The following is a 22,793-nucleotide window of genomic DNA, read 5'->3' on the forward strand; positions in this document are numbered from 1 at the left end:
GAGGGGATTGATACGGATTGAGAGAGATTTTAACTTACTAGGGATTGAAATCCCCTCAATCCATATGGATTGGGGTAGAACCGAATAAGCCCTAACGTGGTGGTAACGTGGTACAAAAGATGTGACCCGAAAGAGGACAAGAATTCAATTCCAGTCCTCTACTTTTCCACCGAACAATTGTTAAGAATAGTATCACATTGTGAGTTATGGGTGGACAAGCATGATTCATATAGTTGAGGGTAGAAAACCCATAAGGCCAGTTTTTTGGGTGTTGGCCCAACACACCTTGCTACTCGTTCGGGCGCGTATGTTGCGTCCTGGCGGCCTGAGGTGGGTGTGTCGTGTGTGCAGGCGACTCGGCGGACATGTCATATGTCGGCGGTCCGGTTCTAACAATTGGTATCAAAACCATGTTGACCCAATACGTTCTCGGACAACACAATATGAGTGAGGGATTGTTGGGAATTGTCCCACATTGTAAGTTGTGGGTGGTTAAGCACGATTTATATGATTGAGGGTACAAATCCATGTGGATTGAGTGGAATTGGATGAGTTTAAATTCCAAGGAAGTCAAACTTCTTAATTTTTTCTAATCTCATACAGTCCATGTGTAATGAGAATAACCGAACAAATCATAATGGAGCTAGCTTTTTAGAAGGAATGTTGGTCCAACAAATCTAAAACCCGTTGCTACATGTTTAGGCTCGTGTGTCGCAGTCGATCGGCTTGAGGTGGACGCGGCGTATGTGCGGACGACCCGACGCGCCATGTTTAGGCGATCAGATTCCAACAACAATGAATTCACAGCCACCTACTCCTCTCATATCCCTCCTTGCAACTCCAATACACATGGCATGGTGGCGCAAGGTACTTGCACAGCCATGCAGCTGAGACCAATGGCGCTGCATGCTCTACTGTTCATGGCTGCACATGCATCGATCGATCGCCGCAGTTATTATTGCGGTGGCAACTTGGCACTGCCCCTCTCTCCCTGGCCGGCGAACCGGCCGGCCCATCACCTACCAGCTGCTGCCTGCCATTAACCAGCCCCCTTATAAATCCGCTCTCTGCTATTCCTCGCACCCCTCCAACGACCATCGAGTGCCATTGGAGTGGCTCCATTGCTTGGCAAGCTAGCTAGTCTCCTGTCCTGTCCTGTCCTTCCTTGGCAACAATATATAGAATGGTGGGTAGCAGGGAGCAGATCGGTGCGACGACGCAGGCGCCCAACAAGGTGTCGATGAGCCGCCAGGTTTTCCATGTCCTCCTCCTTGCCGCCGTCGTCCTTTTGGCCTCGCTGCTATCCGCGAAGGAGAAGCTGCTGGGGCTGAGCCCGGCTGCGGTGGCGGTGGCCTGCTGGGCGGGTGCGGTGGCGGCGTGGGCGTACGCGGTGTCCCGCCCGCGTCCCGTGTACCTGGTGGACCTGTCCGGGTACGTGGGCGGGCCTTCGCACGAGGCCTCCCGCGCCAAGACGATCGCCCACTTCGGGCGGTGCGGGCGGTTCAGCGACGAGAGCATGGCGTTCCAGAAGCGGATGCTGGAGCGGTCGGGGCTCGGGGAGCAGACCCACTTCCCGGCGTCGCTCATCAGCGTGCCCGTGGACATGTGCCTCCGCACGGCGCGGGAGGAGTCGCACGCCGTCATCTTCGGCGTCGTGGACGAGGTCCTCCGCAGGGCGCGCGTGGCGGCCGCCGACGTCGGCGTGCTCATCTTCAACTCCAGCCTGCTCAGCCCCACGCCGTCCTTCACGTCGCTCATCGCCAACCGCTACGGGATGCGGCGCGACGTGGTCAGCCACAACCTCAGCGGGATGGGGTGCAGCGCAGGCATCATCGCCATCGACCTCGCCAAGCGCCTGCTCCAGGTACACAACTCGATCTACTTGCTGTCATGCTAGCTCTAGCTGTTGCTGACGACTTAATGGTAATGGTGCTTTTAATGAAGGCCGACTTATTCGTGTTAGCAGGCAGTAGTACGAAATTACCAAAAAAAAGTAGGCAAGGTAAAAGTTTCAGCACACAAGCGGCTACCTATACCTCCTACTGCGTGCATCGCGTGCTCGGTTTATTACTACGTCAACCGTATGGCAGAGATAATGTTATTACCGCATGAGACGTCAAGTTATATATATATATATATATATATATATATATATATATATATATATATATATATATATATATATATATATATATATATATATATATATATATATATATATATATATATATATATATATATATATATATATACACAATGATTTCACCACGCGCTAGCTAGCATTCTGCTGTGCTTCCAGGCTGGTTTTATTTGGCAGATAATAATTTAGGTCCTGTTTGGTTTTGTGGCTAATTATGTCACACTTTGCCTAAGGTTAGTCGTTTAAATTGAAGAACTAACCTTAGGAAAAAAAGTTAGGCAAAGTGTGGCAAGTTAGGCAGCGAACCAAACATGCTAATAATTAAACACATGTGGTTGCCAAGTAGTACAAGTATTATCATCTTACTATACCCTAATTCCCCGACAATTAATAATTAAACACGCATGCATCTTCTCGTCTTATGTTAAAACTAGCCAGTAGCTTGTTACTGTATTAACTGCGTTGGCATGAGTGACCGACGGACCTACTCTACTACATCGAATGTTAAAACTAGCCAGTAGCTTGTTACTATATTAACTGCGTTGGCATGAGTGACCGACGGACCTAAACTAACAAGTGTTTGGTTTGCCTCTGCTAAAATTTAGCCTCTATCACATCGAATGTTTGAACCTTCGTTCGGGGTATTAAATGTAGTCGGATTATAAAACTAATTTCTCAGCCGAAGATTAAAAAGTGAGACGAATCTAGTACAGTTGGTTGGGTCTATATTTCATACTCATATTTGAAAGTCAAACGATTGATGTGACCCGGGCTAAACTTTAGTCCACAGAACCAAACACCCTACTACTACTACACGCATGTGACTGAGTGGAGTCAATAAATATAACTGACATGCATGCATGCATGAGCAGCACGTACATGCATGCATGTGTTTGTAAGGGCATACTATGAAAGCATGCATGTGCCGGTGCCGGCTTGCACTACATACAGCTATTTCGGCCTGTCTGGGATTAGCTTTTGCATTACAATTGCCTTGTGAACTGCAGCGCGCGGCCATTATTACTTATTTTATTTACCTGGTCTCGTTCTGGTCGTCGCAGCGGCAGCAATAACTACTCCCGCTACTACTATTATTTAGGACATGTTCGCTCCTTCGCGAATGAACACGGATTCATTTATAACTCATCAAAATTTATATAAATTAGAGAAGCAATCCGGTCAGGAACTATTCCAAGACTCCAATCCGTGAAAACCGAACAGGTCCTTAGGGCATGTACAAACTGATACAGCATCGGTTTAGATTCAAGTGCAAGAAATGAAGAAACAACTAAGGTCTTGTTTGGTTAATCCAGTTACCCATAAATTGAATGAGATTAAAAAAAATTAAAAAAAGTTTGACTTACTTAAAATTTAAACCCACCCAATCTCACTCAATCTACATGAATTGAGAGCTAACCGAACAAGTCTTAAGAAATACAATCCTTAACCTCTAGTATAACACTGTCCGCGGGCATAAAGCTCGAGCTTGTCTCTTATTTGTTTTTTAATTAACTCTCTAAAGACTCTTAAAATACCCACATTGCCTGCACATGCCCTAGCAGGCTAGCATGCAGCACTATATATGTATATAGAGTAGTAGCAGGGTTATTGAAAGTCTATCGGTCACCGCTGCAGTGCATGCATGCATCTATGAATAAATGGTAGTCTGACACAAGGGGCAGGCCCAGTTCTGCTGACTGCTTGCGTACGTGTACTACTACTGCCGCTGCGCTGGGGCTAGCTGTTTGACCACGGTCATTCCGCCGGGTAGCCTACGTACATAGGATTATCTTTTTTTATGGGTTTTTTAAACGGGTACACTCAATTTTGCTGTGTCTCATTTAACCATAGTCGTGTCTTTTCTCTTTTATTATTCATACCATCCGTGTAATATTGTGGGATCTTCCACATGTACGTATGTTTCCGGACGTACGATCGAATGCATGCAGGTGCACCCGGACACGTACGCGCTGGTGGTGAGCACGGAGAACATCACCCTCAACGCGTACATGGGCAACAACCGCCCCATGCTGGTGACCAACACGCTCTTCCGCGTGGGCGGCGCGGCCATCCTGCTCTCCAACCGCGGCGCCGACCGCCGGCGCGCCAAGTACCAGCTGATCCACACGGTGCGCACCCACCGCGGCGCGCACGACCAGAGCTTCGGCTGCGTGACGCAGGAGGAGGACGACGCGGGCTGCGTCGGCGTCTCGCTCTCCAAGGAGCTGATGGTGGTGGCCGGCGAGGCCCTGCGCACCAACATCACCACGCTGGGCCCGCTCGTCCTGCCCATGTCCGAGCAGCTGCGCTTCCTCGCCACCGTCGTCCTCAACCGCGTCTTCCGCGCCAACGTGCGCGCCTACCTGCCCGACTTCAGGCTCGCCTTCGACCACTTCTGCATCCACGCCGGCGGCCGCGGCGTGCTGGACGAGCTGGAGCGCAGCCTCAAGCTCAGCGCCTGGCACATGGAGCCCTCGCGGATGACGCTCTGCCGCTTCGGCAACACCTCCAGCAGCTCGCTCTGGTACGAGCTCGCCTACTGCGAGGCCAAGGGCCGCATCCGGAAGGGCGACCGCGTCTGGCAGATCGCCTTCGGCTCCGGCTTCAAGTGCAACAGCGCCGTCTGGAAGGCGCTCCGCACGGTGGACGCCAGCGAGGAGGGCAACCCGTGGACGCCGGAGGTCCACGTGCTCCCCATCCACGTGCCCAGGGTGTCGCCCATCGACGAGACCGCATACACGTTCCCTGACGGCGCCACGTACAAGGTCTCTGTCTCCCATGCCTGAAATAATACATATTTACATGATTGATTTCTCATCATGTAACTTATAATCGAGATAATGAAGAAGAAGAAGCAGCAGCTAGCAGCAGCGCCGTTAGTAGGAGTATTAGTTATTAGGGCTTGATTTGGTTACTCTGTTTGCCGTCATTTGCATCCACATTGCATTTGCATGTGGTGTACGTAGAGCTCTATGAACTCACGCGCCAAGAATTATTGATTTCCACGATTCATCTGCTTCTTGTCCTTTATTTGGTGAGCGTTAAGATTGGGAGATGCCTGCGCACATGCACTTGAAGGGCGTGTGGTCCGAGCTATTGCAGGGCCATCAAGGCAATACACACAGCTTGGCTTTTGTTCGACACATTTCACTTTGAAGCAAAAACCACATTGCTCACTAGAATGGGGCTTCGGTTTAACACCGGTTGATTAAAAATCGACTGGCGTCAGCAACAGGTTTAAATCTATATTATATCCATGCAAAAAATATTGGTGCCGGTTGTTGTTCCCAACCGGTACTAATATTTGGTACCAGTTCAATACAAGAATTGGTACCAACACATTTAGATCCTACCCAAAATACTGGTACTAAACTTTAAATCATTAGTACCGGTTGAAAACATCAATCGGTGTTAAAGATCCCGTAGCTGGCTCAAAATCTAGAGACACATTTAGTACCGTTTTTTTAAAGAACCGGTGCCGAAAAGTATTTTCATTTCCAAACAGCACAATTGGGATTCCCACCAAAATTAGATAAGCACTGATTCTTTTGTAAAAACCAGTACTAAATGTGTGAAACATTTAGTACCAATTTCTAGCTAGGAGTCTCCCCTATAAATGTAGCCCTATATGTAATAACCAAAATTTAGTGGGAAATTAAATAAATAAAATCTTCAAATATTTACTTTTGTGAGTTTTTCTTATGTGCATCATATATTTGGAAATATTTTCTTGAATAAGTAAATATAAAAAGGAAATATTTTATTAATTTGCATGACATGCTGGATTTTTTTGTTGCATCTAAATTTGAACTTGACTTTGACTTGAAATTGAAAAAGGACAAAGTGAAAATAGAAAAGCAAAGTAAAGAAGAGAAAACTATGAGCTCTCGGTTTTTGAACGCAGTCTGGTGCAGTTCAAAAATAATCACATACATGTCCTAATTTTTTTTATAAATTAAACCATGAGCTCTCGGGTTTTTGAACCCTCCATCCAACGAGCTCTTTTTACACGTAGATCCTTCGGTTATTATTAGAAATTATGTAGGGTTCCTCAAACTTCACGAAACAGCCCCTATAACCATTATTTTAATAAAAATAATCATATTTTTTTGCTATAATTTTTTTTTTGTTTTAACCGGTTCTCGAACCTACATATTCGTCTCGGCGTGTAGATCAATTTTACACAATTGTGTTTCTTTGATTGGTGTATTTTTATTTATTTATTGTTTGCTTATTTATTTGTATTGATATTGTATTGATATGAGTAGAAGAGCAAGTGTACGAGGAATTTAAAGACTAACCTACAGAAGCATACGAGGAGCAGGGGTTTGTTAAGGAAGTCAAGTGTGTCCATATCATGTTTTTTTACTTATATAATACATTTGCGCTTAACAATACATTTACGTTGTTAGGCCTCCTTCTCTGCCGAAGGTCCTTAGAACTAAGAAATCGTCTACAACCAAAAGACTGGATGCCGAAACTGTAGTGTATATATATATATATACTACCTATTAAGACTCTAAGGGGTAGGCTGCTCCATTCCTGGTTCTGACATTCCCATTCCATCTTGGTTTTCTGCTATTCACGTTCTCATTCCCATTCTCATCCTGGTTCTGCCCACACACCCTAGCCGTACAACGTCTGACATGTGGGGTCCCCACACCACTGGCCTGTTCTCCATTCCCATCCTGGTTCTGCCCACACCCTGTCGTACAACGTCTGACAGGTGGGTCCCACACCCCTGGTCTTGCATGTGGGGTCCTTGTCTTCGTGCACCGCGCATTTGACCAAAAAAGTCTGCTATTTGGGGTGACAGCAATGGTCAGGTAAGAATACACAAGATGTTCCGCACAAAAACTTATAAACATGTGTCTGCACAATTCAGCGGTCGATGTGGTACTAAGTTTAGCTTGCAAATACAAAGTGCATGCGTCCTCGAAGGCCCATCTGCTTGTTGCGGCCCATACCAAATCCTCTTGTACCACCTCCTTCCCAGCCCAGCGGTCCTGCTCTCCTGGTCTCATCCCGTGCTCTCCTGTTCCTCGTCAAGCTCGGGCATCTCGGCGCAACCGCGGACCGCCTTGCTCTCCCTTCGGCGTGCAGCACGATCCCAGTCCACGACCTCCACCTCTACCGCTTGAGGGTGCAACAATGAAGATAAATAGTGACCAGACTGACTCGAAGGCGCTCCCACGGGTGACATGGCGGTTCCCTCTCGACGACACCTCCAGGTTCTGGTCCACGGCGGCGGCGTCTGCGCGGGACGGGGCGAACGACAACAAGCGTCTCCCGACGGCGCCTCCACCTATCTGGGAAAGCCTCGAGGAGACATGGATGGGTTGCCCAGAGAGTTGTGCCTCAAGATCTTCCACCTCCTGGATCACCAGTCCCTCGCCTCTTCTCCCCAAGGTCTGACGCGCTCCCTAAAATTGTGGCATCCCAATACGGAATTGGAAGCGCCGGTGATTGCAATTGCAATTGCTCTGCCTCTTTTTTTCCTTTTTCAAGAACGGAATTTCAGTGATGATGAAATCAACATAAATAAGGTGCTAGCTTCTCAAACTTTTTTCTCTAAGCTGTTCAATGACAGGTGGGGAGCGGACGCCGCAGCGTTCTACGCGCCGGAGGGATCCAAGTCTTGGAAGGACGTCTTCGCCGTGCAGGACCGGTGCGACCGATACGGACTGTAAGCCGCCACTCGCCCATCTGCTCCAGCTCCACTGCTTTCGATTGCCATCAGCAGCTGGTGTTACTGCTAGCCGCCTCCTTTGTTTTTGTTTGGCCTGTGAGTGTGTGTGTGTGACCGCGCCGCGTCCTTCCCAGGGGTGTCAGGATCATCAGGGAAGGGAAGAACTACTACCTGATCTACCAGGGCGAGATCCAGAGGTACTTGGGTAAGGAATCCCCTTCTGAGGGTTGTTCATGTTTCTCTTCCTGTTGTGATTCATCCGTTCTTCCTGTTTTACTCATATTATCATCTTTGATATTTCAGCAGTTAATACAATTATATTACAAAATGCTGCAGACAAAGAACTGAAGAATTTGTTGTTAGAGCATATAAAGGCGGCAAAAAGAAGGCTGCTCACAAATCAACTTCCCCCATCTTCCAGCGTTATCTTTATGTGAAAGAGAACCTGTTGTCTATAAGGTTTCTTTCTTAATATTTTATTTTATATCACGTCTAACTTTCTTGCAATTTTCAGTAATGTTCCTTAACTAATTTTATTTCTCTTAGCACTTGTGGCATATAGGATACCTGTTTTACCGTGCTTGATTTATTACGAGATTAGTAAACTTAAGTTAGGAGAAGATCCCTCGATCATTTAACATAGTCGGGTGCCTGGGACCTAAGCCAAACCTGACATGGCTGAAAGGGTTTAAGAATTAAGAGTTCAGTTGGATTCGTCCAAGTTCAAATTACTATAATATTTGAGTTCATTAAAAACAATTGCACTTAAGCCTTAATGCTGCTAAATAACTATATGTCAAGATCGTTTCTGTTCATCTGACATGCTAAAGTATTAATGTAATGAACTAAGCAGTTTTGTAAGAAGCAACATCTACTTTTGCTGTTTTGCAATTGAAAGTCGCCTAGAGGGGGGGTGAATAGGGCGAAACTGAAATTCTCAAAAATAATCACAACTACAAGCCGAGTTAGCGTTAGAAAGATAATAGAGTCTGCGAGAGAGGGTGCAAAACAAATCGCAAACGAATAATGAAGTGAGACACACGGATTTGTTTTACCGAGGTTCGGTTCTCTCAAACCTACTCCCCGTTGAGGAGGCCACAAAGGCCGGGTCTCTTTCAACCCTTACCCTCTCTCAACCGGTCCCTCGGTCCGAGTGAGCTATCTCTTCTCAATCACTTGGAACACAAAGTTCCCACAAGGACTACCACAAGTTTGGTGTCTCTTGCCTCAATTACAAGTGAGTTTGATCGCAATGAAAGAATCAAGAAAGAAGAAAGCAATCCAAGCACAAGAGCTCGAAAGAACACAAGCAAATCTCTCTCTCTAATCACTAGGGCGTTGTGTGGAATTTGGAGAGGATTTGATCTCTTTGGTGTGTCTAGAATTGAATGCTAGAGCTCTTGTAAGTAGTTGAGAAGTGGAAAACTTGGATGCAATGAATGGTGGGTGGTTGGGGGTATTTATAGCCCCAACTACCAAACTAGCCGTTTGGTGAGTCTGTCTGTTCGATGGCGCACCGGACAGTCCGGTGCACACCGGACATGTCCGGTGCGACAGCCACGTCACCAAAACCGTTGGGTTCCGACCGTTGGAGCTCTGTCTTCTGGGCCCGCCTGGATGTCCAGTGGCGCACCGGACATGTACTGCTGAGTGTCCGGTGCGCCAGCATGGGCGTGCCTGACCTTTGTGCGCGCTGCGCGCGCATTTAATGCGTCGCAGGTAGCCGTTGGCGCCGAAATAGCCGTTGCCCCGCTGTTACACCGGACAGTCCGGTGTACATCGGACAGTTCGGTGAATTATAGCGGAGCGGCTGGAGTGAATTCCCGAGGTTGGCGAGTTCCGGAGGCCGCTTCTTCCTTGGAGCACCGAACATGTCCGGTGTACACCGGACAGTCCGGTGAATTATAGCGGAGTCGCCTCTGGAATTTCCCGAAGGTGACGAGTTTGAAGTTTGAGTCCTCTGGTGCACCGGACATGTCCGGTGGCACACCGGACAGTCCGGTGCGCCAGACCAGAGGTGCCTTCAGTTGTTCCTTGCTCCTTTGTTTGAACCCAATACTTGGTCTTTTTATTGGCTAAGTGTGAACCTTTGGCACCTGTATAACTTATGCACTAGAGCAAACTAGTTAGTCCAAATATTTGTGTTGGGCAATTCAACCACCAAAATTAATTAGGGACTAGGTGTGAGCCCAAATCCCTTTCAATCTCCCCCTTTTTGGTGATTGATGCCAACACAAACCAAAGCAAACATAAAAGTGCAAAATTGAACTAGTTTGCAAAATGTAAGTACAAAGGTTACTTAGAATTGAGCTAATATAAATACTTACATGATGTGCATGGATTGTTTCTTTGTTTTTAACATATTGGACCACATTTGCACCACATGTTTTGTTTTTGCAAATTCTTTTGTAAATTCTTTTCAAAGTCCTTTTGCAGGATAGTCAAAGGTGAATGAATAAGATTTTTGCAAAGCATTTTCAAGTTTTGAAATTTTCTTCCTTTATTCCAAATGCTTTTCCTTTGACTAAACAAAACTCCCCCTCAAATAAATTATCCTCTTAGTGTTCAAGAGGGTTTTGAGATATCAAGTTTTAAAAAATACTACTTGCTCCCCCTTTAGAACACAAAGAGATACTAATTTGAAATTGACCAATTGAAAATCTCCAAATTTTTAAAATTAGGTGGTGGTGCGGTCCGTTTGCTTTGGGCCAATACTTTCTCCCCCTTTGGCATGAATCGCCAAAAACGGATACTTTGAAATGAAATATAGGCCCTTAGAAGTACTTTCTCCCCCTTTGGTCATAAATAAATGAGTGAAGATTATACCAAAGATGGAGAGTGATGCGGAGAGACGGCGAAGGATGAGTAGTAGAGTGGAGTGGAAGCCTTTGACTTCGCCGAAGACTCCAATTCCCTTTCAATATACCTATGACTTGATTTGAAATATACTTGAAATCACATTAGTCATAGCATATATAAAAGAGACATGATCAAAGGTATACTCATGAGCTATGTGTGCAAGTTAACAAAAGGAATTTCTCGAATCAAGAATATTGAGCTCATGCCTAAGTTTGGTAAAAGTTTGTTCATCAAGAGGCTTGGTAAAGATATCGGCTAATTGATCTTTAGTGTTAATGTATGCAATCTCGATATCCCCCTTTTGTTGGTGATCCCTAAGAAAATGATACTGAATGGCTATGTGTTTAGTGCGGCTATGCTCAACGGGATTATCCGCCATGCGGATTGCACTTTCATTATCACATAGAAGAGGAACTTTGGTTAGTTTGTAACCGTAGTCCCGCAGGGTTTGCCTCATCCATTGCGCGCAACAATGGCCTGTGGCAATGTACTCAGCTTCGGCGGTAGAAAGAGCGACCGAATTTTGCTTCTTTGAAGCCCAAGATACCAAGGATCTTCCCAAGAACTGGCAAGTCCCCGATGTGCTCTTTCTATTAATCTTACACCCCGCCCAATCGGCATCCGAATATCCAATCAAATCAAATGTGGATCCCCGAGGGTACCAAAGCCCAAACTTAGGTGTATAAGCCAAATATCTCAAGATTCGTTTTATGGCCGTAAGGTGTGATTCCTTAGGGTCAGCTTGGAATCTTGCACACATGCACACGAAAGCATAATGTCCGGTCGAGATGCACATAAATAAAGCAATGAACCAATCATCGACCGGTATACTTTTTGATCCACGGACTTACCTCCCGTGTCGAGGTCGAGATGACCATTGGTTCCCATGGATGTCTTGATGGGCTTGGCATCCTTAATCATGAACTTGCTTAGAATATCTTGAGTATACTTCGTTTGGCAAATGAAGGTGCCCTCTTGGAGTTGCTTGACTTGGAATCCTAAAAAATACTTCAACTCCCCCATCATAGACATTTCGAATTTTTGTGTCATGATCCTACTAAATTCCTCATAAGTAGATTCGTTAGTAGACCCAAATATGATATCATCAACATAAATTTGGCATACAAACAAATCATTGTCAAGAGTTTTAGTGAATAAAGTAGGATCGGCCTTGCCGACTTTGAAGCCATTTGCAATAAGGAAATCTATAAGGCATTCATACCATGCTCTTGGGGCTTGCTTGAGCCCATAAAGCGCCTTAGAGAGCCTATAGACATGATTAGGATACTCACGGTCTTCAAAGCCTGGAGGTTGCTCAACATAGACCTCCTCCTTGATTGGTCCGTTGAGGAAGGCACTCTTCACGTCCATTTGGTAAAGCTTGAAGCCATGGTAAGTAGCATAGGCCAATAATATACGAATTGACTCAAGCCTAGCTACGGGTGCATAGGTTTCACCAAAATCCAAACCTTCGACTTGTGAATACCCCTTGGCCACGAGTCGAGCTTTGTTCCTTGTCACCACACCATGCTCGTCTTGCTTGTTGCGGAAGACCCACTTGGTTCCTACAACATTTTGATTAGGACGTGGAACTAAATGCCATACCTCGTTCCTTGTGAAATTGTTGAGCTCCTCTTGCATCGCCATCACCCAATCCGAATCTTGGAGTGCTTCCTCTACCCTGTGTGGCTCAATAGAGGAAACAAAAGAGTAATGCTCACAAAAATGTGCAACACGAGATCGAGTAGTTACCCCCTTATGAATGTCACCGAGGATGGTGTCAACGGGGTGATCTCGTTGTATTGCTTGGTGGACTCTTGGGTGTGGCGGCCTTGGTTGTTCATCCTCCTTGTCTTGATCATTTGCATCTCCCCCTTGATCGTTGTCGTCATCTTGAGGGGGCTCATCTCTTTGGTCTTCTCCTTCATCAACTTGAGCCTCGTCCTCATTTTGGGTTGGCGGAGATGCTTGCATGGAGGAGGATGGTTGATCTTGTGCATGTGGAGGCTCTTCGGGTTCCTTAGGACACACATCCCCAATGGACATGTTCCTTAGCGCGATGCACGGAGCCTGTTCTTCACCTATCTCATCAAGATCAACTTGCTCTACTTGAGAGCCCTTAGTTTCATCAAACACAACGTCACAAGAAACTTCAACTAGTCCTGAGGACTTGTTAAAGACTCTATATGCCCTTGTGTTTGAGTCATATCATAGTAAAAAGCCTTCTACAGTTTTAGGAGCAAATTTAGATTTTCTACCTCTCTTAACAAGAATAAAGCATTTGCTACCAAAAACTCTAAAATATGAAATATTTGGCTTTTTACCGGTTAGGAGTTCATAAGATGTCTTCTTGAGGATTCGGTGTAGATATAACCGGTTGATGGCGTAGCAAGCGGTGTTGACTGCCTCGGCCCAAAACCGATCCGGTGTCTTGTATTCATCAAGCATGGTTCTTGCCATGTCCAATAGAGTTCGATTCTTCCTCTCCACTACACCATTTTGTTGTGGAGTGTAAGGAGAAGAAAACTCATGCTTGATGCCCTCCTCCTCAAGGAAGCTTTCTATTTGTGAGTTCTTGAACTCCGTCCCATTGTCGCTTCTAATTTTCTTGATCCTTAAGCCGAACTCATTTTGAGCCCGTCTCAAGAATCCCTTTAAGGTTTCTTGGGTATGGGATTTTTCCTGCAAAAAGAACACCCAAGTGAAGCGAGAATAATCATCCACAATAACTAGACAGTACTTACTCCCGCTGATGCTTATGTAAGCGATCGGGCCGAATAGGTCCATGTGTAGGAGCTCCAGTGGCCTGTCACTGGTCATGATGTTCTTGTGTGGATGATGAGTGCCAACTTGCTTCCCGGCTTGGCATGTGCTACAAATCCTGTCTTTCTCAAAATGAACATTTGTTAGTCCTAAAATGTGTTCTCCCTTTAGAAGCTTATGAAGATTCTTCATTCCAACATGGGCTAGTCGGCGGTGCCAGAGCCAACCCAAGTTAGTCTTAGCAATTAAGCAAGTGTCGAGTTAAGCTCTATCAAAATCTACCAAGTATAGCTGACCCTCTAACACTCCCTTAAATGCTATTGAATCATCACTTCTTCTAAAGACAGTGACACCTACATCAGTAAATAGACAGTTGTAACCCATTTGACAAAGTTGCGAAACGGAAAGCAAATTGTAATCTAAAGAATCTACAAGAAAAACATTGGAAATAGTATGGTAAGGTGATATAGCAATTTTACCCAATCCTTTGACCAAACCTTGATTTCCATCCCCGAATGTGATAGCTCGTTGGGGATCTTGGTTTTTCTCATATGAGGAGAACATCTTCTTCTCCCCTGTCATGTGGTTTGTGCACCCGCTGTCGAGTATCCAACTTGAGCCCCCGGATGCATAAACCTGCAAAACAATTTTAGTTCTTGATTTTAGGTACCCAAACGGTTTTGGGTCCTTTGGCATTAGAAACAAGAACTTTGGGTACCCAAACACAAGTTTTGGAGCCCTTGTGTTTGCCCCCAACAAACTTGGCAACTATCTTGCCGGATTTGTTAGTTAAAACATAAGATGCATCAAAAGTTTTAAATGAAATAGCATGATCATTTGATGCATTAGGAGTTTTCTTACTAGGCAACTTGGCACGGGTTGGTTGCCTAGAGCTAGATGTCTCACCCTTATACATAAAAGCATGATTAGGGCCAGAGTGAGACTTCCTAGAATGAATTTTCCTAATTTTGCTCTCAGGATAACCGGCAGGGTATAAAATGTAACCCTCGTTATCGTGAGGCATAGGAGCCTTGCCCTTAACAAAGTTAGATAAATTCTTTGGAGGGGTATCAAGTTTGACATTGTCTCCCCTTTGGAAGCCAATGCCATCCTTGATGCCAGGGTGTCTCCCATTGTAGAGCATACTTCTAGCAAATTTAAACTTTTCATTCTCTAAGTTATGCTCGGCAATTTTAGCATCTAATAATGCTATATGATCATTTTGTTGTTTAATTAAAGCCATGTGATCATGAATAGCATTGATATCAACATCTCTACATCTAGTACAAATAGAAGTGTGCTCAACGGTAGATGTAGAGGGTTTGCAAGATTTTAATTCTACAACCTTAGCATGCAACATATCATTCTTAGTTCTAAGGTCGGAAATAGTAGTATTGCAAACATCAAAATCTTTAGCCTTAGCAAATAATTTCTCATTCTCATCTCTAAGGCTAGCAAGAGAAATATTCAACTCATCAATCTTAGCAAGTAAATCAACATTGTCATTTCTAAGATTGGAAGTTGAATCAATACAAACATGAGAATCGACCTTAGCAATTAATCTAGCATTTTCATTTCTAAGGTTGTCAATAGTCTCATGGCAAGTACTTAGCTCACTAGACAATTTTTCACATTTTTCAACTTGTAGAGCATAAGCATTTTTAATCTTAACATGCTTTTTATTTTCCTTGATTAGGAAGTCCTCTTGGGAGTCCAAGAGATCATCCTTCTCATGGATGGCACTAATTAATTCATTTAATTTTTCTTTTTGTTGCATGTTTAGGTCGGCAAAAAGGGTACGCAAATTATTTTCCTCATCACTATCATTATCATCACTAGAGGATTCATATTTAGTGGAGGATTTAGATTTAACCTTCTTCCTTTTGTCGTCCTTTGCCATGAGGCACTTGTGGCCGACGTTGGGGAAGAGGAGTCCCTTGGTGACGGCGACGTTGGCGGCGTCCTCGTCGGAGGAGGACTCGGTGGAGCTCTCGTCGGAGTCCCACTCCCGGCAAACATGGGCATCACCGCCCTTCTTCTTGTAGTACTTCTTTTCTCTCCTTTTTCCCTTCTTGTCGTCGCCCCTGTCACTGTCACTAGATATAGGACATTTTGCAATAAAATGACCGGGCTTACCACATTTGTAGCACACTTTCTTGGAGCGAGGTTTGTAGTTCTTCCCCCTCCGTTGCTTGAGGATTTGGCGAAAGCTTTTGATGATTAAAGCCATCTCCTCATTGTCGAGCTTGGAGGCGTCAATTGGTTGTCTACTTGATGTAGACTGCTCCTTCTTCTCCTCCGTCGCCTTGAATGCCACCGGTTGTGCTTCGGACGTGGAGGGTTCATCAAGCTCATTGATCTTCTTTGAGCCCTTGATCATACATTCAAAGCTCACAAAATTCCCGATTACTTCCTCAGGAGTCATTAGTGTGTATCTAGGATTACCACAAATTAATTGAACTTGAGTGGGGTTAAGGAAAATAAGAGATCTTAGAATAACCTTAACCACCTCGTGGTCGTCCCACTTCTTACTCCCGAGGTTGCGCACTTGGTTCACCAAGGTCTTGAGCCGGTTGTACATATCTTGTGGCTCCTCCCCTTGGCGAAGACGAAAGCGACCGAGCTCCCCCTCGATCGTTTCCCGCTTGGTGATCTTGGTGAGTTCATCACCCTCGTGCGCGGTCTTGAGAAGGTCCCAAATTTCCTTTGCATTCTTCAACCCTTGCACCTTGTTGTATTCCTCCTTGCTTAGAGAGGCAAGGAGTATGGTTGTAGCTTGGGAGTTGAAGTGCTCGATTTGGGCCACTTCGTCCGTATCATAATCCTCATCCCCTATGGATGGTACCTGTGCTCCAAACTCAACAGCATTCCATATACTTTTGTGGAGTGAGGTTAGATGAAATTTCATTAAATCACTCCACCTAGCATACTCTTCGCCATCAAAAGTTGGCGGTTTGCCTAATGAAACGGAAAGTAATGGAGTATGTCTAGATGTACGAGGATAGTGTAAGGGGATCTTACTAAACTTCTTGCGCTCTTGGCGCTTAGAAGTTACGGACGGCGCATCGGAGTCGGAGGTCGATGTTGATGAAGTGTCGGTCTCGTAGTAGACCACCTTCCTCATCCTCTTGTGCTTGTCGCCTTTCCGATGCGACTTGTGGGAAGAAGATTTTTCCTTCTTCTCTTTGTGGTGAGAAGAAGAAGATCTTTTCTCCTTCCGTTTGGAGGAGTCCTTCTTCTTCTCCTTCCTCTTGGTGCGGGACTCTTCCGATGAAGTGCTCCCTTGGCTCGTAGTGGGCTTGTCGCCGGTCTCCATCTCCCTCTTGGTGTGATCTCCCGACATCACTTCGAGCAGTTAGGCTCTAATGAAGCATCGAGCTCTGATACCAAATGAAAGTCGCCTAGAGGGGGTGAATAGGGCGAAACTGAAATTCTCAAAAATAATCACAACTACAAGCCGGGTTAGCGTTAGAAAGATAATAGAGTCCACGAGAGAGGGTGCAAAACAAATCGCAAACGAATAATGAAGTGAGACACACGGATTTGTTTTACCGAGGTTCAGTTCTCTCAAACCTACTCCCCGTTGAGGAGGCCACAAAGGCCGGGTCTCTTTCAACCCTTACCCTCTCTCAACCGGTCCCTCGGACCGAGTGAGCTATCTCTTCTCAATCACTTGGAACACAAAGTTCCCACAAGGACCACCACAAGTTTGGTGTCTCTTGCCTCAATTACAAGTGAGTTTGATCGCAATGAAAGAATCAAGAAAGAAGAAAGCAATCCAAGCACAAGAGCTCGAAAGAACACAAGCAAATCTCTCTCTCTAATCACTAGGGCGTTGTGTGGAATTTGGAGAGGATTTGATCTCTTTGGTGTGTCTAGAATTGAATGCTAGAGCTCTTGTAAGTAGTTGAGAAGTGAAAAACTTGGATGCAATGAATGGTGGGTGGTTGGGGGTATTTATAGCCCCAACCCCCAAACTAGCCGTTTGGTGAGACTGTCTGTTCGATGCCACGTCACCAAAACCGTTGGGTTCCGACCGTTGGAGCTCTGTCTTCTGGGCCCGCCTGGATGTCCGGTGGCGCACCGGACATGTACTGTTGAGTGTCCAGTGCGCCAGCATGGGCGTGCCTGACCTCTGCGCGCGCTGCGCGCGCATTTAATGCGTCGCAGGTAGCCGTTGGCGCCGAAATAGCCGTTGCCCCGCTGTTACACCGGACAGTCCGGTGTACACCGAACAGTCCGGTGAATTATAGCGGAGCGGCTGGAGTGAATTCCCGAGGCTGGCGAGTTCCAGAGGCCGCTTCTTCCTTGGAGCACCGGACATGTCCGGTGTACACCGGACAGTCCGGTGAATTATAGCGGAGTCGCCTCTGGAATTTCCCGAAGGTGACGAGTTTGAAGTTTGAGTCCTCTGGTGCACCGGACATGTCCGGTGGCACACCGGACAGTCCGGTGCGCCAGACCAGAGGTGCCTTCAGTTGTTCCTTGCTCCTTTGTTTGAACCCAATACTTGGTCTTTTTATTGGCTAAGTGTGAACCTTTGGCACCTGTATAACTTATGCACTAGAGCAAACTAGTTAGTCCAAATATTTGTGTTGGGCAATTCAACCACCAAAATTAATTAGGGACTAGGTGTGAGCCCAAATCCCTTTCAGCAATGACTGTATGGTGACTACTAACATATTCAGAACTTGAGCTCCATTCTGCTGGACTTTATATCATCTGAAATCTTCCTTTATGGCCATAAAGCTCCCTACATCTCATTACATATAACATATTCCTTAAGGTCAACACAATAGAAACTACACAGCAAATTAAAGTCCAGATGCCTCTTTTGCAGATAAAGCTATGCAGTTGTTTCAAGTTTGAATTTAAACCACATCTTCATCTGTGCACATTCATCTTCTGCCTTTGGAAGTTTGCCCTAGTTGACATACTATTGCTCACTGTTTTTTTGCAGACAACCAGAAATTTGCCATGACCTCGTTCCTGACCAAGAAAAACTGTCAAGCACAGGTTAGATTTTGCTTTGTTGCTATTTATGTTTCTATATTTTCTTGTCTGAGATGCACGTGGTATTTATAGTTATGTGCAAAACATAAGGACATAGACCTTCTCCCCACTTAAAAAAACAGCTTATAACTTGACATGATTTTTGACTCAGAATCACAGTTGATATATTGGGATTCCAAGGTATCAGAGGCTGATATGGATGCAATGTGGAAACATCCTGATGTGTATAAGGAGTGGATAAAATCTGGTGAGAGACGTGGAAATGTACGATTCTCCCATGATGCAAAGAACAGGCCTTACCTTTCTCGCGTCGAGGTGAAGGTAAATAGGATTATAAATATTTGCAATAACTTATCTGCTTATGTCTAAAATCTTGAGTAATATATGTTCTTGTATAAATAGCATATGTTTTTGCATAGAGTTACAGCCTTGTGCTTGTACATACATTCCAACGGTTAACTTATCTGTAGAATCGCTTTCTGCAGATAAGGTTTTGCATGAGTTAATTGGTGATAAACTTGTCACAACTGCTATAGCTATACGGAAGGTCAGCATTCTTTAATTTTCTTTTTTTAGCATGTTTAATCTCTTTTTTTATCGTTTTAGTTTTAAATATTCAGTACGAAAATATTTTGTTCCAACGGTTAACTTCGGATTCTCATATCCTGTGACTGAACTTTTGTCTTTTGATACCCAGTGTTTCTCTTATCAAATAATAAAGGTTCTTTAAATTTTTAAAATGAGAAATGCTAGGTGTCTTCACCATGGTATTAAGGTATCAAAGAAAATGAGAGAGATAGGAGATAGACGAATCTCTAGGACCGTTGAATGAAGATGTTAATATAACAGTATATACAAAGATACGGAGATACAAGTTGCTTAAGCATGATACTAAGTCTTCTGCGTGGTGATTGGTGGTTGATTAAATGCAAGTGTGGGTAAATGCCATTTGAATAAGACATAATTATTGCTGCATGCATGTATGGCTCACACGTACGGAGTAGCTTATGCTGCTTTCACCACTAGAATAAGGCTCAGACTGTCGCTAAGTACATTTTTTTGGTATTTTAGTGTTATGGGTTTGTAATGCTATTGAGTCTTAAATCTCTTGGACCTTAATTTCCCCTTCTTATTAATACAATGATGCGCAACTCTCCTGCGTTTTTCGAGAAAAAAAGTCTTAAATCTCTGCAGTCATGGACGATTTTCTTGGCTCATCCTGTGATTATAATTTGCAACCCATTCTGAATGCTTATATGCAGGGTACAGTCGATGGCTCAGTTCTCTGAAAGCAGTGATGTTTACAGCTTTAGAGTTTTTCCTTTGGAGCTAATTACTGGCAGGGAAGCAGCTTCCTTGATACCTACAGAGTCCAGAGAATATTTGGCACACTGGGTAATTTCTACTGACATGTAGCTGTAAGTTATCTATAAAGGAAAGTTATGGAGTTCTGCTTAATCTCCAGCAAAATATCATTCTTGTGTTTAGTGTACCTAACTGTGAAGTCAGGCCACACATTTCCAAAACTTGAAAACAGCTAGAGCATAAACTGTTTTCATAGTTATTAGGAGTGAGAAGTGTTTGTCATGTTGTAGGATCACATAACTTCTTATTAGGATGTATTATTGAATACTGAAAGTCCTTGTTGATGTTTGATAATGGATACAACTAATTGTACCTTAGTTGAGACACTTTTTAAGAGGAAAATAACAATTTGAAAAAAGTGCTGCAATTTCTCGTGCATAAGGATATTTGTTTTACGCGGAAGGGCCACTAGCGTAAAGGATATTTCTTTTACTCACTGCTTACTGAAAAAACATTTTCTTGTCACATTGAATGATCGAAAGATGGAAGCGCATTTCAGTTCAAATGAACTGATTGACCCAAGATTAGCCGACAACTTCACTGCAGAAGGTATGAAGGAGCTTGTTGGTCTGGCCTTCCAATGCTTGAACCCATCATCAAGACGCCGACCAAGGATGAGGCTTCAAGATTATCACGATGTTATCTGTGCGGATCTATTTTGTATTTTTTATGCCTAACAATGTTTGTATGTTGAAATCATCCTTAGTTATTGGTTGTTCTTAGCTTCAAGATTATTTACATGCACCCGTTTAGATTTTTTTTGGTCTTGTTGAACTTCTTTCCTCACTGGGTCACTGGGATATCTTATCTATTCTCATGACAGTGAATGAGTTCTTACTGTTGACCTCCCACAGTTCCTGACTTCCTGACATATCAGCCACTGTATTTTTAGTTGATTGATCGGCCTGAGGGTGGATACTTGACTGCTGATTTACCAATGCCTCGGGGAGAAATTGTCATTGGAGGTCCAAATATAATTAAAGGCTATTTCAAGAATTAAGCTAAAACAAATGAAGTCTACAAGGTATGGTGTTCTCCTACCAATATATTCATAGATTGTTTCAGGCATTGAACTTTAACTTCTTCACACTTTCGCAGCAAGGAATCAAATACAGCAATTTCTCAGATTTGTGCCAGAAGCAAGAGGCTGTTAAAGAAGTGCTTGGATCTTTAGCAAAGGTTCGTGTTTTCTGTTCACCTGTCAGCATCTGTTTTCTTTACTTTGTTGGATCACCACACGTTCATACCTGACTCCACATTTATTACAAGTGGATTTGTATGAAAGAAAAGGGTTTAGCATCCATTGATCTTCCACTCATCCATGCTTTGATTTTTCCAGGAACGTATCATTATATTTTTGGCTTGATTCACTATTACAGATTCCGTTCTTCAGCATCACATACTAAGGAATTCCAGTGTGAATTAATCTGCAAAGTTCTTGAATTTCCAACAATCCATAGAGAAAGCCTGGCATGTGTTAGTGCGACATTCATACGTCTAACATCTGCAACAAACCCAATGAAGCAACAAAAGTTGTAGTCAAGGAAGATTTATCGCTGAGGTCAGCTTCTTCAAGAGAGTAGGGAGCGAGCCTCGAGGAAGGACGACAACGAGTTCCTTGTTTTGATGACTATTGCCATTGGTCTCAAATTGGAGTTGAGGCCACACAGCAGCTGAAGCACCAGAGTGTCGGCGGAGACAGGCTGACCGACATCAGCAAGGGAGTCAGTCAACGCTTTCAGCCGTTGAGAGTACTGAAGCACCATCTAACCGCCTTGTTCAGTGGTGTGGAACTCATCTTCGAGAGCAAGGGCGTAGAAGATTCCTTCAATTGCGGTCCATATGGTGCGTGTAGTGACACCTCGCATGAGAACGCTGCCGAGGATTTCATCCAAAACTGATGAGTAGATGAGGGAGTGCACAACATAGTCAGTCGCTATCCAGATAGAGGTGCCAGGATCAGGCACTGCTGTGCCATCAACATGATGAATGGCACTGAATTTTCCCACTAGAGTGTGGAATAGCTCACGCTATCTATTGTAGTTGAGAGGATGGAGTTCTAGAGTGAAAGGGATATGAGAACGGACATTGACAGAGGCTAAAGCAGCAGCAGGATTGGCTGGTTGTGGTTGGGGAAGAGCAGCAGCAGGATCAGCAAGTTGCTGGTCAACCAAGGAGGGATAAGCAGCAGGTAGAGAGGAAGGATCGGTAATTAGGCTGATACCAAGAAAGCAAATAGGCGGAATGATTTCTCTATTGCTGTATGCTTATAGGAGTCTCTGATCCTTGCATCTGTTCACAGAGAAAGTATATAGCCTTAGTTTCCTACACAATAATAAACATGGGCAGGTAGAGAGACAATACCCTCACCTGTTCTTTAGAAATGACAGTATTTCAATAGCTGTATCAGCTTCAAATTCATTACAGAGTGACTGTGTAGCAGCATTTCTTCCACAATGTTCACGGCCGTCAGCAATATCAAAAAACATGTATGGACCAAGACACTCATGAAAATGAAATAAAGCTGATTTATCAGCCACCTCCGCACCATCAAGCAGTTTATTTTCGTAGAAATGTAAAGATGGAAACCTGCTAATCTCTGGATGCATGTGATACTGCAGACATGTGAAAAGAAATAATCCACAAGGATTTAGCATAAAAGTTTAATGCTATTTCACATTTTGCATACATATCTAGCAAGATGGAAACCTGCTAATCTCTGGATGCAGGCGATACTGCAGACAGGTCAAAAGAAATAATCCGTGGTGCAGTCCTCGTACTCCCTCCTGGACACCTGCACCAGGAAAACTTGAACGTATGTGCTGATGCCTTAAATATGTCAGCGGATATCCTTGAAGGTTCAATGGATCAACATTTCCATTCGATAATGCAAAATCTCCATACACAACACAGAATGGATATGGTCGATGATAATTTAACATTAGAAATAATTGAAGAAACTGT

General features: G+C 44.4%; 2 protein-coding genes and 1 long non-coding RNA gene across 3 annotated transcripts; all 3 read left to right on the forward strand.

Moving 5' to 3' along the window:
* The first annotated feature begins 824 nt into the window (after nt 1-824).
* On the forward strand, nt 825-5,165 carry LOC103626218 (probable 3-ketoacyl-CoA synthase 20). Its single transcript, XM_008646622.4, has 2 exons — nt 825-1,864; nt 4,090-5,165. The coding sequence occupies exons 1-2, from the start codon at nt 1,184-1,186 to the stop codon at nt 4,924-4,926; spliced, it is 1,518 nt and encodes a 505-aa protein (XP_008644844.1). The 5' UTR covers nt 825-1,183; the 3' UTR covers nt 4,927-5,165.
* Nucleotides 5,166-7,341: 2,176 nt separating this feature from the next.
* LOC109939457 (uncharacterized) lies at nt 7,342-18,970 on the forward strand. Its single transcript, XM_023300138.1, has 5 exons — nt 7,342-7,826; nt 7,964-8,034; nt 18,412-18,467; nt 18,624-18,785; nt 18,950-18,970. Exons 1-5 carry the CDS (start codon nt 7,342-7,344, stop codon nt 18,968-18,970), a joined length of 795 nt encoding a protein of 264 aa, XP_023155906.1.
* Nucleotides 18,971-19,732: 762 nt separating this feature from the next.
* Nucleotides 19,733-20,801, forward strand: LOC103626219 (uncharacterized). The gene is made up of 2 exons (XR_002261913.1): nt 19,733-19,859; nt 20,312-20,801. It is a non-coding gene; the product is annotated as an uncharacterized lncRNA (long non-coding RNA).
* Nucleotides 20,802-22,793: the final 1,992 nt, after the last annotated feature.

The sequence above is a fragment of the Zea mays genome, chromosome 5 (genome assembly GCF_902167145.1).
Source record: "Zea mays cultivar B73 chromosome 5, Zm-B73-REFERENCE-NAM-5.0, whole genome shotgun sequence".
NCBI classification, from domain to species: Eukaryota; Viridiplantae; Streptophyta; class Magnoliopsida; order Poales; family Poaceae; genus Zea; species Zea mays.

What these genes read in the sequence shown, in the direction of transcription:
- LOC109939457 (XM_023300138.1), top strand. Translation starts at nt 7,342, where the DNA reads ATGGCGGTTCCCTCTCGACGACACCTCCAGGTTCTGGTCCACGGCGGC. An exon ending in CGAGATCCAGAGGTACTTGG is followed by an intron (nt 8,035 to 18,411) that starts GTAAGGAATCCC and finishes GTTTTTTTGCAG; the next exon opens with ACAACCAGAAATTTGCCATG. An exon ending in TTTCTCGCGTCGAGGTGAAG is followed by an intron (nt 18,786 to 18,949) that starts GTAAATAGGATT and finishes CGCTTTCTGCAG; the next exon opens with ATAAGGTTTTGCATGAGTTA.
- LOC103626218 (XM_008646622.4), top strand. Translation starts at nt 1,184, where the DNA reads ATGGTGGGTAGCAGGGAGCAGATCGGTGCGACGACGCAGGCGCCCAAC. An exon ending in TCGCCAAGCGCCTGCTCCAG is followed by an intron (nt 1,865 to 4,089) that starts GTACACAACTCG and finishes GAATGCATGCAG; the next exon opens with GTGCACCCGGACACGTACGC.